This window comes from Odontesthes bonariensis, chromosome 2, assembly GCF_027942865.1.
Source record: "Odontesthes bonariensis isolate fOdoBon6 chromosome 2, fOdoBon6.hap1, whole genome shotgun sequence".
NCBI classification, from domain to species: domain Eukaryota; kingdom Metazoa; phylum Chordata; class Actinopteri; order Atheriniformes; family Atherinopsidae; genus Odontesthes; species Odontesthes bonariensis.
The window spans coordinates 23,659,559-23,676,824 of NC_134507.1; the positions used below are offsets into that span (position 1 = coordinate 23,659,559).

Here is a 17,266-nt window from a genome sequence, read left to right on the forward strand (position 1 = left end):
AATCCGGAAGAAGAAGACAACACAACAAGGACAGACAGCGATCATCATGGACCCCACAACATTGATAGTAGCACTGCTGCAGACACTGCTAACTACAGCGGCGTTGTTGAAGGAACAACGTGAGCTTTGCGCTGGTAGAAGTAGGGGCGTCCACGCATGCGCATTGCTTCTTCTATTGTTCTGGTGTAACCGGTGGGGGTGGCTTACAGCGCACATAGAGGTGTTTCGTGTGTACTGCATCGTTTTCAGCAAGCGTCGCGTTTCCATGTGTACACAGAAGCTTTCCTGTGTGGTCGCAATAATTTTCGTACCCGTTTTCAAAAAAAACCCTTGTTTCATTTTCGTGTAGCCGTAGCCTAAGTCATTCGGAAAAATTGGTTTTGTAATGTCTATATTTTATACCTCGGTTGTCTCTATTAAGCTCAGTAATTAACACAGGCTTTAACTAGGCACATGTCTCTTGAAATAATCAGCTGGTACATTGTTTCTACTGACCATGTTGGAGGGAGAAGTTGCTTTAACTGCAAATAAGAAACTTCAAATAGCCACTTTCAAAGGCTGGGTCAGAACCCAAATGCTCTGATTTAGACATTTTAATGGCTCTCCTGAGAGGCATTCATAGGTTTGTGCAGGGTTTCACACACTCATAGAGCTAGAACTAGTTTATTTAAAAAAAATCAAACCTTGCCTCCAAACTCAGTCTCTTCATAAAGACTTGCAGCCCAAGAACAATGAACAGAATAGGTCTGATCAGGCATAATAGAGACACAATCATTGTTACATTGTGGCTGTCACAGACACTTTCAGACAAGAATCAGAGCCCTCTACAAAGGTACTTTCAACTTATAGAAGCAAAGCCTTGTGGCCATTAGAAATCTAATGGGTGACCAAGGAGTCAAAAAACACATGCAATTCTGTAAAACGGCAAAGAAAAACTAATCTAAGATACGAAACAGGTAGAGACATGACTGTAAGACTTGTTGGGGAAGAAAACACAAGAAAAGCAATTGGGAATATGAAAAATGACAGAAATCCATAAAAAAAAAAGTAAAAGTTGTCATCAGAAGAAAAGATGCATAAAAAGCAGACGCAAACAACCAGAGGAAGAAGAAGAAAAAAAATGTAAACACAGAAGCACAAGAGATGAAATCAAACAAAATGACCAAAACGGGGACAAAAAGCCAAAACTGAGACGCAATTGTTCAAAGAAAGCATGAAAGAAAGCACATTTTTGATTCAAAGATAAGATTGACAACCACTTTGTTTGATTATTGTCCATTCAGGAGCACTTGAAAAGAAAAAGTCAAATGCATGATAATCCTCTTTATATGGAGGAGAAGTAGATTATGAAAAGGATGCTGTGCTGTATTTTTAAAAGAACTAGCAATAATGACACTGCTAATGCAGGGTAAGAGATGTTACCAATGTTTCCCGCATGGTCTTACTTGTTCATGATGAAGGGAAAAAAGAAGTATTGATATAACGGCTGCACTGTCAATGGCTTTGAGTGCATAAGTGATAGAGGGAGGCAAAGAAGGAAGAGAGGTGGAGAGAGAATAATGAAATGGGAGGCTTTAATTGTGAGAAGAGGATACATAAAAAGGAAAATGAAGATTAAGACTAGAAACGGTTATATAACAAAATGCAGATATTTAAGGATACCACAGAGATTATAACCTCATCTTTTATGTAAGCTTATTTAAAGACACAGTACACACAGAATAATGAATACCAAGAAGCAAAATGATACCCATTTTGAAAGCGATTTTAAAGCCCTTCAATGCAGAATCCCCAGTGTATTTCAACACTTCAGCAATATCTGTGGCTCAAAAGCAGATTAACTTATATTTATTCCAGAGAGGTGTGTGTGGTGTCGGGGGGGTGGTGGTGGGTGACCAAATGATAAACGGTACAGACGGCAGCTTCAACAGCAAGCATCTTACACTGGAACATTCAACCTCTGTCAGGGCCATTTACACATACAGACACACAGAGGGAGAGTTGCTAACGAGGACACCGCCGGGTCATCTTCGTCTCACACAAGGTTTAGTGTCGGCTGTTAATTGAGTTCATTAAATCGCCATTACTCTGTGCGTAAGAGTGTGTGTTTGAGCATGTGTGTGCTTCTCATTGTAAATTCTGGCTTACCAAAAAGAAAACCTTGAAGGGCATGTAGGCGATAATTGTCACCAAGTGAATTCAATGAAAAGGTCACTTTGGAATTGACTTTCAGAGAAAACAATTGAAACCTTTGACAAAAACTTTCATAATTAGTTTTTTTTTTTTAGGTTGTCCTCCCAATTTTAAAAAGTCCCCATAGCTAATCTGTGTGGGCAACTTATTACGTCCGGTAGTTACATATCACAGTGAATGTGCTTTTCCATCCATCCATTTCCTCTACCCACTTAATCCAACTAAGGGTGGCAGGGTGGTGCCAGTCCATCACAGGTGAACGTGTTTTTTCATAATTAAAGCATCACAGGCAGGAGCAAAAGGGGTGGCAGAAGCTCTATATCCACTGATTGAACCTTTTATGTTGTAGTACGCTGCAGGGTAGCCCCTGCAAGATATAATTGGAATGATGCCAGCTCAGAGAGTATAATCCTGGTGCTCCTGAAGGTGTAAAATGGGTCAGTAGCCTCAGTGGGTGAACCAGTGTTTCAAAAAGCTGCCGATAGTGCATTTTCAGTGAAAATGGTTGGTTAAAGCCACAAAATGCATGTAACTTAAAGGTCTGAGTCGAAAAATTGGTCAACAAAATAATCATCTTTAAAACAGTATGCCGCTGGGTCATTATTGTAGCTGTATGAGGATGATTAGCCATGTGTCACACTATTTTTATATATGCATTTTTAATGGTGTAATAGTAAAAAAGACACTTTAGAGAAAAAAGGAACCTGCATAAAAGAAGGAAAACTGGATAAAGGAAGATGGAAAGACTTTTTGTGAACATTTTAGCTACGACTCACACGAGTTACCAAATGTTTCTGCTTCGATAAACACGGCCATCAGATCCATCCATCAGTCATTACATCTCGCTTTAATTCCAACCTAAAGAGAAAAACAATGCTTGCCAGTGTTGCCAATTTAGCAGATTTGCCACCAGATTTAGCTACTTTTCAGACCCCATCAACAACTTTTTTTGAAAAAAATCACCTAATGACAAATCTGTTGACTTTTAGGACCAACTTTAGCGACATAGTAAAGAGCATCGTCAAAATTGCATTGCAAGGACAGGATCCAGTTGTCTGCTGCATGAGCCGGTCATTCTTGTGAGTGAGTAGTAGGAGGCAAGCTTGATCACACTCGTTCAGCCACCGGCATGACCCAGCAGAGGAAATGGAACAGCAGCCACCACACAGCAGCTGACAGCTGTCTATAATATAGAGAGAGCATTAATGTCATTCTGTCATTTATAACTTTATAGCTGAGTGATCATAGTTCATGCAATTAACATCAAAGTCACTGCACAGATATTGTCCATATAAACTGTGAAATGGAGCACAGCTTTGGTCACTTCATCTTCTATGCTGTGCCTTTAACAAGTGGATGGAAACAACTGTTATCTGTATTTTATCTACCCGATTGTAAAATGGGGTAGCTAAAGGAAGACAGTGGTTAGCAGTGGTTCTAAAATGCAAGGAGCATAAAAGCATCTAAACTTATAGCAGTAACATTTTGAGCTTTTTCTATTTGGTACAACTATCTAATTGGCCTGTTATAGCAGGGCACTACCTTGAATTGTAAGCTACCTGAAGAAGAAACAATTACTGTGGCTGCAGGTTCTGTTTTGGTTTCTCCACTTTCAGCGAGCAGGGTGACACAGAGTGCCTGTTATGTTGGAGTACAAGTTTAACAAAAGTGCTCCTTGCATAAATTTGCATGACTGTTTGTGAAAGAGAGCTTATGCGCTCCATGCACTAACCCGACTGAGGGGAACAAATGGCTAAGGAGTTCATATAGACCCACAATGCTCGGCAGTATAATGGAAGGCAATTGCATGCGTAACCGTTCCCCCATGAAAAATTAGATCATAGCCATTCTCTCTGCTCCCTCAACCTTTTGATCCTAGCAGGGAGTTCTGTCTCTACTGTGAATCTCAATTGCTGACACAGACCACAAAGACGGGGGAAAAAAACAAGAGAGGAGCTGGTGTGTGAGAGACCGAGCGTCAAGGTTAATGAGACAAGATTTAGTGAAACTATTAAAATGACTGAAAATAGTCTAAACCAGACACATCTAGTTATTCATTTAGCACAAAAGTAGGTTCTACAAGTAAAAATTAGGAATCACTTTAATTTTTTTTTTTGTTGACCAGTCAGTACATTGGACAGATGGTATCTGGCCATACACTATCTCAGTACGGCTGCTTTCTATTTTATTTTTACTTAACTTGTTTCCCTCACTAAAATCAAGAATTCCTTCAATCGACATCATCAAAACTAGACTGACCTGATGCTGCTCTTTCCTAACTCTGGCACTGGTTGTTGTCTTGTGATATTTTTAGAAGAGAAGCAGAAGGAAGAGGTGGAAGAAGAAGAGGCACTGGCGGGAAAAGATGAAGATGAACGACGCATTGCAGAAATGGGCCGTCCCATGCTGGGAGATCATGTCAAACTGGAGATCATTATTGAGGAATCATATGAGTTCAAGGTAAGGCTGGTTGTGTGTCCTTGTGTGGTTAGAAAAGGGGTTACAGGTCTAATATGAGGAAAGTAAATCGTACTGTTTGACTGAGTTCAGTCATGTCAGCCCGCATTAGCGTAAAAGCTTTAGGTAATTCTCTTGACACATGCATTTCTAAACCTGTCTGTATTTTAGTGCCATTTTTTGACAAATTCACCATAATCCTACAAAACACTCAAGCAGACAAAAAAAACCTTCTGGATTAAAGCAGTTCTCTGGTTCCAGTTTCTTTTTTAATTTAGAAAATCCCACATGAAAGCATATAGTCCTCCCTGTGATGCTTTCCTTGTCTTTATATTAACTCCCACAAATAAATTTACCTTCAACATCATTTCAATATGTGACTTGTATTTATGGTGATGTACGCTCGACCCTGTCTGCTTCTGTGCAAAAGGTAATACATGGAATAAGTGCAGGACTAGCACATGACCAGGGACAAATAAGATGATTTCATTACACACAGTTAGTGTTGAGTTAGTCTTATAACATTAGACAACGCCAGTTGGCACTGAAACACCATTAAGTTGCAGAACACATCAAGAACAGCTTTAACTGCAGTTGTCAGTATCATAAAATTGTGTCCTTAAGATTAAGTATTGAATTGCTTCGAAGCGTTTGTCCATCGTCCAGTATGACGACAGCTGATCAAACTCTGCCTTGTCGGCTTGAGTCAAATATGAAGGAATGTTTTCTACCAGAGCAGAGTGATCCTAATGCTTTTATTGTTGTTTACAGCATTGATAATGAATGGCTACTTTCAGTCAAAACACTGTCAGAACTGATCAGGTGTGTTTGGCAGTGATATGGCACGAGTGATACTAGGAAACCTCACAATAAAGTGAGATATATGAGTCCACTTTCACTCTGAGAACAAGAGGCCGTACATTATACTGTTTTGACAGAAAACACCAATCGGTGCAGAGGAAAGCAGATTATTTTCTATTCACAAACGTTTAATGTCATGAAATGGTGTATTTCCATTCCATTAAATCTGACAGATTGGCATGTATCTATGTATCTATGTATGTTCTTACCCTGAATTGTTTAGGTTCCTAACCCTAACAAACTATTTTTTTAGAGCATGAATCTTAATATTATTTCACTGAGCCTAACAAATTAGATTTGATAGATGGTAAATGGAGAATGAAAAGGAAACGGTCAAGCCCTAAATTCATGTCTCTTAAAGATACCTTTCAATCAGCCTTTAAAGTAAGACTTTGTTTGTTCATAGTTGACAGCAATGCCAAATAAGACCTTTGAAGTATTTCAAAGCCTTTTCAAATAAAGCTTGCACGATTGGTGCAAGAGGACATCCTCTTTAAGCTTTCGCTCATCTCCTTTGGTCATTTACACTGGCCAAACAGAGGAGGTGTAGTTGTCAGTATCAGTGTGTGCTTTCAAATAGCTGGTATCACAAAAATCAGTTGACTGACAAAAGCCTGTTGGTTAGAATGGTGTTTTCTGACGTACCTTACACACACACACACACACACACGCACGCACACCAGTTCAGCATGATGACTACCACTGCTGCTGGCTCATAGGCATATCAACTTCTTCTGCCAATTCCACCTTTACACCTTACAATCGGGATATCATTTAGCAGTGAAATCACTGCCGCATCGAACTGGCAGTGTGTAAAGGGCTTAAAAGAGGCCAAGGTGTCACCACACAACAGCAGTTTTTATCGCCCTTGGAATGAGGATGAGTTGAAAACGAAGGCAGAGGCAATGTGTTGAGCAGACAGAGCAGATAAAGTGTACTAATTAGGTGGGACAGATTTGCCCAAAGTAACGACAGGGTTCATTAAGTTTTTGAATGAGGAAGACAATGAAAACCACATCCTACATCCACAACCAACGCAACACCTTTTGTAATACTAGTGTTTGGGCTGTTTTGCATTGAAATCCAAAATGTGTTGCACAGATACGCATATGCTCACAAAAACTGCACAAAACCACCTCCCACATATACAATACTCACCAACCCTTCTGATGCACACAGGAAATGACTGTAATGTGTGTGTGTGTGTGTGTGTGTGTGTGTGTGTGTGTGTGTGTGTGTGTGTGTGTGTGTGTGTGTGTGTGTATTGTTTCCTTGCTTTCCTTCTCCTACGCAGACTTTTAAGACAAGCTTAAATGTAATTACAATCCATGTTACATATTCTGTGTCTGCGTGTACTAATGCATGTTCTTTACTGCCCCTCCACCTACACGCTCACTGCAGACAGACGATTAATAACTCCCAGTAATAGCTTGCCACTTGACAGGATACCATACTTTGTCAAGTGCTTTTGTGCATGAAATTATGCTTTTGTGTGCCTCTGTTTGGAAGTGGATCCTATAGTTACCTGAAGTGCTCTCCATTGGAAAAAAAGGTGGAATGCAATATTGTTAGATATCAGACTAAAAGAGAAAAGAAGAGGTATAAAGTTATAGCAGTGGAAAGTTTACTTGGAGATTGAAACTTACCATTTGAGTCTTAGATAAGATTGTTTTTAATTGACAAATAAAGGCTCATCATGACAGAAAGGACATCAGAACATATCTGTTTCGCCAGCTCATACGAAAATGTGTTGATATTATTTATAGGGAGAGAAGCTGTTTTTTATTTGACTGTAAAGAACCAGTTTTAGATTTAAGATGTTCTTCCTCATCTCAATTTTTTTCTTTTTTAATACAGCTTTATTGTGCATTCAATTTTATAAAATTATATTTCTGTTATCAATACGCTATGAAAATATTCACTCATCACAATATGGCTAAATTAATGGTAGATGGTAGATTCAGGGTAGGATATGACCACAAGGGAGCATAGTTTTACCAGACACGGTGTAAGTTTCATTCCTATTCAAGATTCATTTATTTAAGTCTAAATTCTTTTGCCTTTTTTTTATGTTATGTAGTTGTTTGCTTCTTTTCAGCTAATAATAAGTTAGCAGATAACAGCTAACTAGCTAAGTGTTCACTTCATACAATACAATATTTAGCACAAACTAGGTATCAAACGTGTAGCTCTTTTTACATTTGGGTCCTGCCTTATAAGTGCAAAAAGATGGTATTTTGAAATCAGTAGAGAAAAGTTGCACATACTGCACAAGTTTTCAATCCTTCACTGCTGTCTTCAGTGAAGAAAAGCAACACCACTATTTACTCTCCTTTTGTCATTCTGTTGTTATAACTGAGCGTATCAGTAATTTCTACTTGTCGCTATGCTTTCTTCGTTGTCAGTTTTTGCATCTACCATGACTCTCAACCCATCTGACGGTACAAAGTGGTTTCACAGTGAATTTCAGTCCATCCCCGAAGGCTCCGAGTTGCATATCTCAGCTTCATAGTACATTGGTGTTTTTTATAAAATGTCATTGCTTTTTCAAATTCTGTTGAACCATAGTTGATTTTTTTTTATTTATTTTTTTTTTATTTGTTTTTATATTTTTTCTACAAATGACACATTTCAAAGTGCAGTGAATTATATAAAGTGTTAGGTTGACATTCCTTTTACTCTTCACTGTATTATCACTGGGGTTTGTATCACCGCATACTGGAAAGCTACAAACATGCATATTCATTTTACAGCAGTGCAGCTGAGTTGAAAGTAATAATCCAAGGGAAGCAATGAGAGCCAACGCCAGCAAGATGAAAATAACAGTCGTATTCCAAAAGTCTAGCTGGGCATGGTTAAGTATACACTCCAGATACAAAGATAGAAGAATAAAGCTGGGTGTGTATGTGTGGGTTCGATAGCAGCAGCAAGGAACCTCGCTCCCTTCAAGACATTCCAGTTCCTCTCTGAAGTGCAGAAAAAGAGAGTGAACCCCACTGCGCCGCTTGTAAATGCGTGATGGGTTTATATGCATGTTTGCGTGTTTTCTTAATCTGTCATAGTTTCTTCCTTTTGAAGAAAACAACAAAGAAAATATAGATGCTAGGAAAAGTGACAAAATAGCAAAGGAAGGTAGAGCAATGTAGTAAAAGTAATATTTTTATTTTTATGGAAAGCTGCTGAATGAAACAAATTCTCCAAAGATGGGTGACATGAACTGTTATTTCAACTGGACTAATCAATGTTACGATGTATGGAAAGTTTAATAATTGATCAGTTTAGCCCATATTAACCTAACGATATACATGTGGCCAAACATCAGTCAAATCTATAAGATTGTTTTGAATTCCGCCTGAGGTTAAGACCCTGACTGACTTCTCACTCTGTGTGCAACATTTATGTTCAACAATATGTTCATAGCATTTCTTTTCATCATCTTCTGGCACCAGAGATTTTAAGAACTGGTATGTTTTCTATGAAAACATAGTGAGTCATTCTTATTCTACAACATTAAGCAATTAGCAGATTTCACATCCCACATGATTAGCAAATGACTAATTCCCACAAAAAAATTATGATTGATCATTGAAAAATACATGTTGATTGCTCAACGTAATGATACCATCTGCATTTAGATTGGTTCCCTCAGCCTCGCTTCACCTTGCAATTAAATCTGCCAACAGGTTCAGGAAATGAAATGAAACCTTGATATACTGTCAAAAGAAGTAGATTGTTTTTGTTTTTTCGTGCAAGATATTGGTAGCTTTGCCATGGTAACTGCTATGGTGGATGTACAAGTGCTCATTCAGCTTTTTTCTTCCTCCCGTTTTCAAAGAAATTTTGATTGTTCCATCTTTTGCCTAGTTGACGGATAAAAAGGCTCTTAGGGAAAGGACTGTAATTCTGTCTTGAAGATTTGACGGGGGAGGGAATTGAAATGTCTGTTTTTATTTCAGATACTCAGTGAACACACTAATTGTCTGTATGTCTTTTGGCAGAACACAGTGGACAAGCTTATAAAGAAAACCAACCTGGCTCTGTTGGTAGGAACCAACAGCTGGAGAGACCAGTTCATAGAAGCCATCACCGTAAGCGCAGGTAAGGCCAATGGAGGGATATGCCATCAGTGTTTGTGTGTGTGCGTGTGAATTCAGAGGCTCTGTATCCAGCTCTGAATTTAACTGGAGACAGTCAAGGTAGTTTATGAAGCGAACGTGTCTGCGGCTTATTCATTTCTTTTAGTATCAACAGCTGCTGTTTTTAAATTTTGCTGAGCTCTGAGGTGTCATCGGCTCTGTGCATGCTAACCATCATTTTAACCTAAAACATCAGAAATCTCATGCATGATTAGATGAAGTGGTGGGATTTCCTGGCTCCATGGAGTCCTTTAGATGTATGTGTCTGTTACTGGACTGTGCACTGGCTTTCGATTGTCTGGACAGACGAGCACTGGCCAGATGGGAGATAATGCTGAGCACAATTTGGTGGGAGTAACTGTGCTTCAGCCCTCACAAAGTGGTTGTTGTGGGATAGAAAGACAGAGGTTTTGTTGTGATGATAAGAATGCAATGATGGTTTACCTCCCAACACCTTCACAGAGCATCCCAAACTGTCCAGATGATTAAATCTGCCATGAAAATCATTGGCGTGTTTTTTTTTTCTTCTTTTTTTTTCCAAATGTAAAACTGCACAGTTCATGGCTAAATTCCACATGGGGACAAAAATAAAGCTTGTCTTGATTTTGATCTGAGAAGACAGGAATATTTCGAATTAATGTCACATCACTGTCTAAATCAGCTGCAAGCCAAGATGATGCAAATGTCACATGAAGAGAGAGAAAGAGCAGTTGGGGAATATTGTATGCAAACAGACACTGACGGAGAAAGAGAGAGCATTCATGCAGCATGAAAAAGCCTGAGAATAATACAGTGTGGAAAAGAAGATATAATAAAGCATAATAAAGTTAAACCATGTGGGAAGATACAGTATAAGTACACAATGAAGGGTGGAACAAATCAGCAGAGGTTCGTCAGCAACGGAAGAGAAAAGAAAAAAAAAAGGGAAAAGAAAGTGTGAAAAGAGAAAGCCGAACTTCTAATTAGATCCACTTCACAATCTTCTCGGCTACAGCCTGACGGGGAGTTGGGGCTTTTGGCTGAACAAGCCGGAAGCTGTCAAGCTGTCACATCATGTGAGAGCCCGCGGCTCCAAACAAAGAGCCGTGAGTCAGAAGTTGTACATTTCTTTCAATGTTGAAAGTAAAAGAAAGTGAATACATTACCATTCTGATACTTGCACTTGCTTGTGACCTTGTATGAATTGGCTTGCCCTTTTTGAGAACCACTCACTGGTTCAAACATGCACAGCTAAATTACCCGAATATCATTCCTGGCCAGTGCATAGCATAGTGGACAGAGTAGACCGGGTAGCCCTGTGTCAGCTGCTGGCAAGTTGAAATGTCGTCAGGGTCCAATTTAACATTATTTAAAAACCCATTCTCTGGGAAAAGGTGTAGTCATACCCAAGATATGTGAAGGCCATTAAAGAATTTCGTTTTATGTTGCAAAAACTTCAAATTGTAGGGCTTTAAGGTTATGAAGGTGGATTTTGGGTAATTTAAAAGAGCTGGAGTGGGACTTTAAATTCCCAACGATGTTAAACTACAGCAGAAGTGGTTTCATTTTATTTGGAGACACAGTTTAGCATCTAAAACAGCTGGGTTTTGCCACAAAACTAATTCTAAAGTGTGACATTGTTTCAATAATTTATGAGAGACACCACAAGTACGAGCACGCGTGTAAATCTACATCTTCCAATGTCTTTCCTCTCAAGACACTGGAGCAGATAACACCCCGCAGACCGAAGTTTTTTTTGTTTTGTTGTTCCCTCTCTGTCCCACTCTGGTTTTCAATTCATGCAGCTGAAAAATAAATCTCAAATAGACTGTATTTTTAGGCTGTCTGCACCATTGGGAAAACACACCATATCTGTGGCACAAGCTTTAAAAACCCCACAGAGAAGCAGGTTTTTCTTGGGTAGGTGGCTTCACACCGTGTCAGACTTCCCTTACATCTGCCTCTCAAGTGATGGGCCCTGGGCAGACTGTCTCTTCTCCCAAGGCAGACAGGCTCAGGCAGCTGTACTGGTGTGTCAATAAAAATTAAGTACAAGTAGTTGCTGTCTCTGTTGCGAAAAACCCATGTTTCTGGTGCTCCGTGTGTAAGAGTTAACAGCCCTGATCGGTATATTTGTTGTTTGTTCTTTACAATATGAGCAAAGTCAGAGGAGACTTTGAGGGAGTGCTGAGAGGCAGAGATGTGGGTGGAGCTTATTGGCATATTCATATATATCCACTCACTGAATGAGGAGGGAGTTTTGCCCCATGCAATATGAAGGTCATGAGAGTTTTCTTTTTCTGGCAAAAGCTTCAAATTATGCCATTTTCAGGAAAACAAATGACTTGTTAGAAGATTAGGAACTGCTGTTATTAAGCTATGAGTTAATAAGGCTGTTTGTACCTGTGCGCTGCTCCTGCTCATGAAGTAAGTGTAAGGATGTTTGTTCTGAACTGAATGTGAGCAAAGCGTTAGTGTTTATATCAAGAAAATCTGTGACGTGCATAAAGACTCTCTTTTCTATTTCCCACACAGAAGTTGGTCTGTATTTAAGGTTGTACTGTACAGGCTGTACACGAGTAGAATAGCAATCAGAGAGAAGCCAATTCACATTGTTTGGTGCTTGAAAATGCATAGTTTGAATTTTAAAAAAAAAATCGATTTGCAGTTATATTCTAAAATATGTTTCTTCAGGAAGATTACTTGGTCCTGTGTATGTGCATTTGTGTTTGTGCTTTAGTTGGCAAGCCTTTGTTGGTGAGCAGATCCCATTTAATGAAAAATCTTGTCTTTGCTGATTAGCTCATCTTGGCTGACAGAGTTCTGTGTTTGGTAGTGTTAGAAAGAGAACTGTATAAAGGTAGTGAATGCAGTTTCCCCCCAAACAAAAGCCTTTTATAATGAGGCACACTCGTGCTTTCTCTTGTACTCGTACTGTATAGCTTAATGATATTGTATTCACACACTGATTGAATGTAGCAGGGTTTGTACTAGATGATTCAATCATTTATATGCCTTTGGGGTAACCCTAACACACATACACACACAAATACGCAGAGTTGGCAGGAAAATCAGATTCACATCCAAACTGGAGGTAGTTGGTTTTTTTTTTTCTGCGCATCTAAACGTAAAGCTGGTTGAATTGTGAGAATCCAAAGTGTCTGAGATAGAAAACTGATTGGATGCTTGCAGATCTAAGCAGCAGTTTGCATACAGCTGTGAAAATATGCATTAGAGCTGGGAAGGGAACAAAAGGAAGTTAAAAGAGCTGATGAGACGAATCAACTTCATGCTGATTAAATTAAAAATTAGAGTACAGAAATGCAGATGTATCTTTTCATCTGTGCTATGATAGTTGGTATATATTACACAGTGTACAGTATTAAAGTGTCATAAGAATGTCTAGCTGGAGATGCAGGAACACAACTGCATATTTAGCCATTGTCACCATCTTCCACTACAGTATCTAGGTTTTATTTTATTACACAAACACCCATCAGGGCTTTAACTGTTTTAAATCAGGAGTATTTTCTCTTTTTGCTCAGTTAATAATGTAAAGTTAGAATGTTGCAAACGTGTGTGGCATCAAACCTCACAAGACTCTGCTCTTTCGGAGGAAACGGATTTAAAAAGCAACATTACCTACCTGAATGCCTGATACTAAAGTTCCTATTAATGAGTTTCTAAATAGTTAAGAACTGAAATCTCAGATGTGTTTGCCTCTTAGAGAGAGGTGCAGTGGACTTCTGGCGTTTTTTAAATGTTTCTAAACATTATTAAACCTTCAATGACTTCCGCACATGAGCATCATGGGAGAAAGGTCAAAGATTAATTACTTCCCCTGTGGCATTAAAAACATGAATTCATGATGCAGGTATAGGGAGGAAATGAGGGGAACCTGGCTGTGGCATAAGGTAGACCAGGTCACGTCTTCAGGCTTTAAATCTCGATGGGTGGATAGATGACTTAATGAGTGGGTGGGCAAGTATAATTGTTAGAAAAAAAGAAGTGGAAGCTTGAAGGTGGAGGGGAAGGGTGAGATAAAACAAAAATAAATAAATAAACCAAAGGCTCAGTTAACACTGCATTGATGATTGAACCTTGTGGATCATTAGCAGTTAATTTGTTTGCCTTTTGACTTGCCAAAACTGGTCTTGTGACACCCCTAATTCTAAGTGTGGACCCATTAAAATTCTAGAAGCATAGCATACCATTTACGGTAAATTTGTGAGCCATCAGAGGGTGTTCAGCTTCACCTATTGCATGTCCTATTGACCTGCACGTATCAGTGATTTAATGGTATGTTGCCAACACAATCACCAGCATCTGAGAAGCATTTCACTGATATTTTGGGATCTATACCACGGAGAGTGTTTAACAACAAAAAGGCTCTACGTCATCTCTGTGGAAAGCATCTGTTTTTCACTACAACGGCAATAAATCTGCCGCCTTTGCCTTCTAGCACCACAGTAAAATTTTGTCACCACAAACAAATTGACTTTTTCATCTTTGTCTGACAGCCCACTGTTTGACTCATTCAGCTTCACCAGGAGCTTGTAATGTCATTACCCACACCAGCAACTTCTGTGCACCGTGACCAAATGTTCTTTTGGGCTGGAATGTTACAGATGAAAAGAGGGCTTGATCCCATTAGATGGGTGCTGCTAACAACATTAATTCTTTGGGATTGCTCTTGTTTTTCGGAAAAAGCTACATCCCTGGCACACATACCACTCTTTTGCAACAAACCCAAATGGAGACATGCTGTAACTTGGCGGATCATCCGTTTAGACACACACCACAGGTCAAAGGGTTTATAGAAGTCCAGAGCTGCTTTCACTGATACTGTGGTGGATTTGATACATCAATAAACCTCGTCTAATCTCATCTCTCTCTTTTTCTGCATCTTATTCTCTCTCTTCTCTGATACCACCTCACATTATCTAATCCCCTCTCAAAGAGTTTAGATTGAAATAAAGATGAATCACTTTAAACCTCCTTGTCTCTCATCCTCAGCCCTAAAGTGTCAAGTCTAGATCTGGTGATCTTATTTTTGCCAAAACTAAGATTGTAGATTTGAAACAGCCTTTCTGTAAAATTGCAGGCTATAAACAACATTTAGGATCTGCTAAGATTTGATCTTGAGGCCCCGACTTCATAACATGAGTTGGGCACTTGTGTGCACAGTTGTGCACAAGCACAAAATGTTTATGGGATCATGACATTCATCTCAAAGCAAGAAACCTGCATTTAGCGGGCCTTTAAAGTGCCCTGAAATGTCAGCCTACTGATGCTGTGTGTGTATGTGTGTACACAGACCTGTTTTCCCTTTTGTAAGGATTTTTGTGTGTGTTGAGTGGCTAATGGAGACTGTTCCTAAGATAAGCTAGGAAGGAGAGACAGAAAGAGATTGAGTGCATTCATCATTGTGCACATGCAGAATGTGACAAATGAACATGTCAGATCAGCCTGATAGTTGAATCCTGGATGTATTGTTTGACAAATCCGTGTTTGTTTGTCATATACAGCTTTCCTTCCATTTGATGAATAAGCTCTGACACTTCTTATTTGCATCTTAAAGAAAAAGGCTGTGTGTTGAAATAGTTGTTGGTTACTGTCATTCTTCTGACCTTGTCCACATTGTTTATAAACTGAATACAATTAGAGACAAAAGGGAAAATATTCTTTGTTTTGTAGAAAATTAACCAATCATTTTGGGCACCAGCAGTCAGCATTGGCTAAATCATGGATTTTATTATGAGAAAACACCTGTTTGGGTTAAGCAGAAGTAACATAGAATTATTTCTTCACCAGGGAACAGATATTGTTGCCTTTCAAAATAGTCACTGTCCATACATACTCCGTTGTCCTGGCCTGTCAAGAAATGAGGAGAAAAAACATGAACAATAATCATTCGTTAATGAGGGCATGAATAGTTGCATTTAATTATTATTTTCTTTACATGCATTTAAATGACCCAAAACAATCCCACCTCAAAAAGAAAAGGCACGTTCTGGAGTATTTCACTTTGGTCTACTAACATCCTTATCGTGTTTCCCTCAAACAAGCTTTTGTCTGTTTCTTGTTTTCACCCTCACTTATTGTACTGCTCTTTCTCAGACCTCTGCCATCCAACCCAAAAACCCCTACATCCATGAAAATGGCTCTGTTCCACCTTGAAACATTGACGGGACACAGTGATGTAAATTGAATTCACCCACAAGGGGGCAGTAATTGCGGTTATTTCATTGCGAAGTCAAACTGCCAAGTAACGCAAGTACATCGTCCATTTTGGAAAAGAAGGAATACCGCTAATAAATCCTAAATTAACACTGTCCCATATTAGTTACCTCACATTATCAAACCAAATCACAAAAAATCCATTTGGTTATTTGAATTTTTGGGGTTTGTTTTTTAAATACCGTGAACTGGAGTGACTGAATGGTAAAGGCACCACCAAAGGGACAACAGGAAGGAGGGGGAAAAAAATCAATGAAAAGGGAATCAAGGTGAAAAGAGAGATTGTTAGGACAGAGAATGAAAGAAAGTAAAGGATAGATGTCTGATCACTCCACACTCCACTGCCCTATAATTACTAAGTCCACACTGGGTTGTTCAATCACTACTCCTCTGTGTAGGTGTGTTATTTATGGAGGCATGTCTGTGTGGCCACACTCAAGGGAAATGCAGGTAATGTGCCATACTTGGAAAAACAAAAAAGAAAAATAAAGAGAAAGGGCCTTTGTCATCACAACAAAGAAAATTAATATACCGACAGAGAGTTTATTGTATTGCATTCATGCATCTGATTTTTCTTACTGTCTGGTATTTGTTTTCATCAGCATTCAGAACTTTTTTTATGTCAGCACTTGACTGCTCTATGCACAAACTGTTATTTGCTATTCGTAAATGACGAATAATGATGACCGGGTGACTCAGTCAATGATTTAACTGATTTTTTTTATTTGTTCTCTCGAAGAAAGGCTTAGTGGCTCATCCACTGACAAAGCATGTGACAACAGCTCAAAATGTTTGACAGAACACATATAAAACAAATTGAAATGGATTTTCATGGATGGAAGGAGTCACTTCTGAGCAATATGAAAAAGTGGATAGTCAAATGTTTCGAACTGTAAAGTTAAGTTAATCGTTTTACGCACTGAGGGAGGATTCAGCCTCGTTAAATTGTCAACTGTCTGCTTGTGGCCCTCTGGTGACTCTGAGTGTGCTGTAGACAGACAGACAGGATGATGGGACCAATGGAACATGAATATAAACATGAGCATATCAGCATGAATTCTGAGACGCACCACATACACGTAATTAGTCACAGCTGTCACACTGCACTTCAGTAAAAGACAGTGCTTGTTAGATTAAAGTAAGGTGGTGTTTGTTTGCTCAAAATAAAATAAAAAAATTGTTCAAATGGAAAAGACCGAAGAGGCTTTGAAGTTTGTGGTCAAGTCCAAAATATGTTGAGGTTTAGCCACAAAGGGGCTTTCAAAATGTGACTTCTACTTATTTTTGACAACTGACTTATTTCTGTCTCGTCTGCAATCTCCATCGCCAAATAAACATTAAGAAGGATAAATCCGGGGGGGTTATACTTGAAAAATGCATGCACAAAATGACAGGCTGTC

At 39.0% G+C, this 17,266-nt stretch overlaps 1 protein-coding gene across 3 annotated transcripts in view; it reads left to right on the forward strand.

Moving 5' to 3' along the window:
* slc8a1b (solute carrier family 8 member 1b) overlaps nucleotides 1–17,266 on the forward strand; it is a 143,170-nt gene that overhangs the window by 105,554 nt on the left and 20,350 nt on the right. For all 3 annotated transcript variants that reach the window (XM_075479974.1, XM_075479992.1, XM_075479983.1), the window contains exons 6-7: nucleotides 4,508–4,653; nucleotides 9,510–9,609. In XM_075479974.1, the coding sequence (XP_075336089.1) occupies nucleotides 4,508–4,653; nucleotides 9,510–9,609 (246 nt within the window). The remainder of the gene's footprint in view (nucleotides 1–4,507; nucleotides 4,654–9,509; nucleotides 9,610–17,266) is intronic.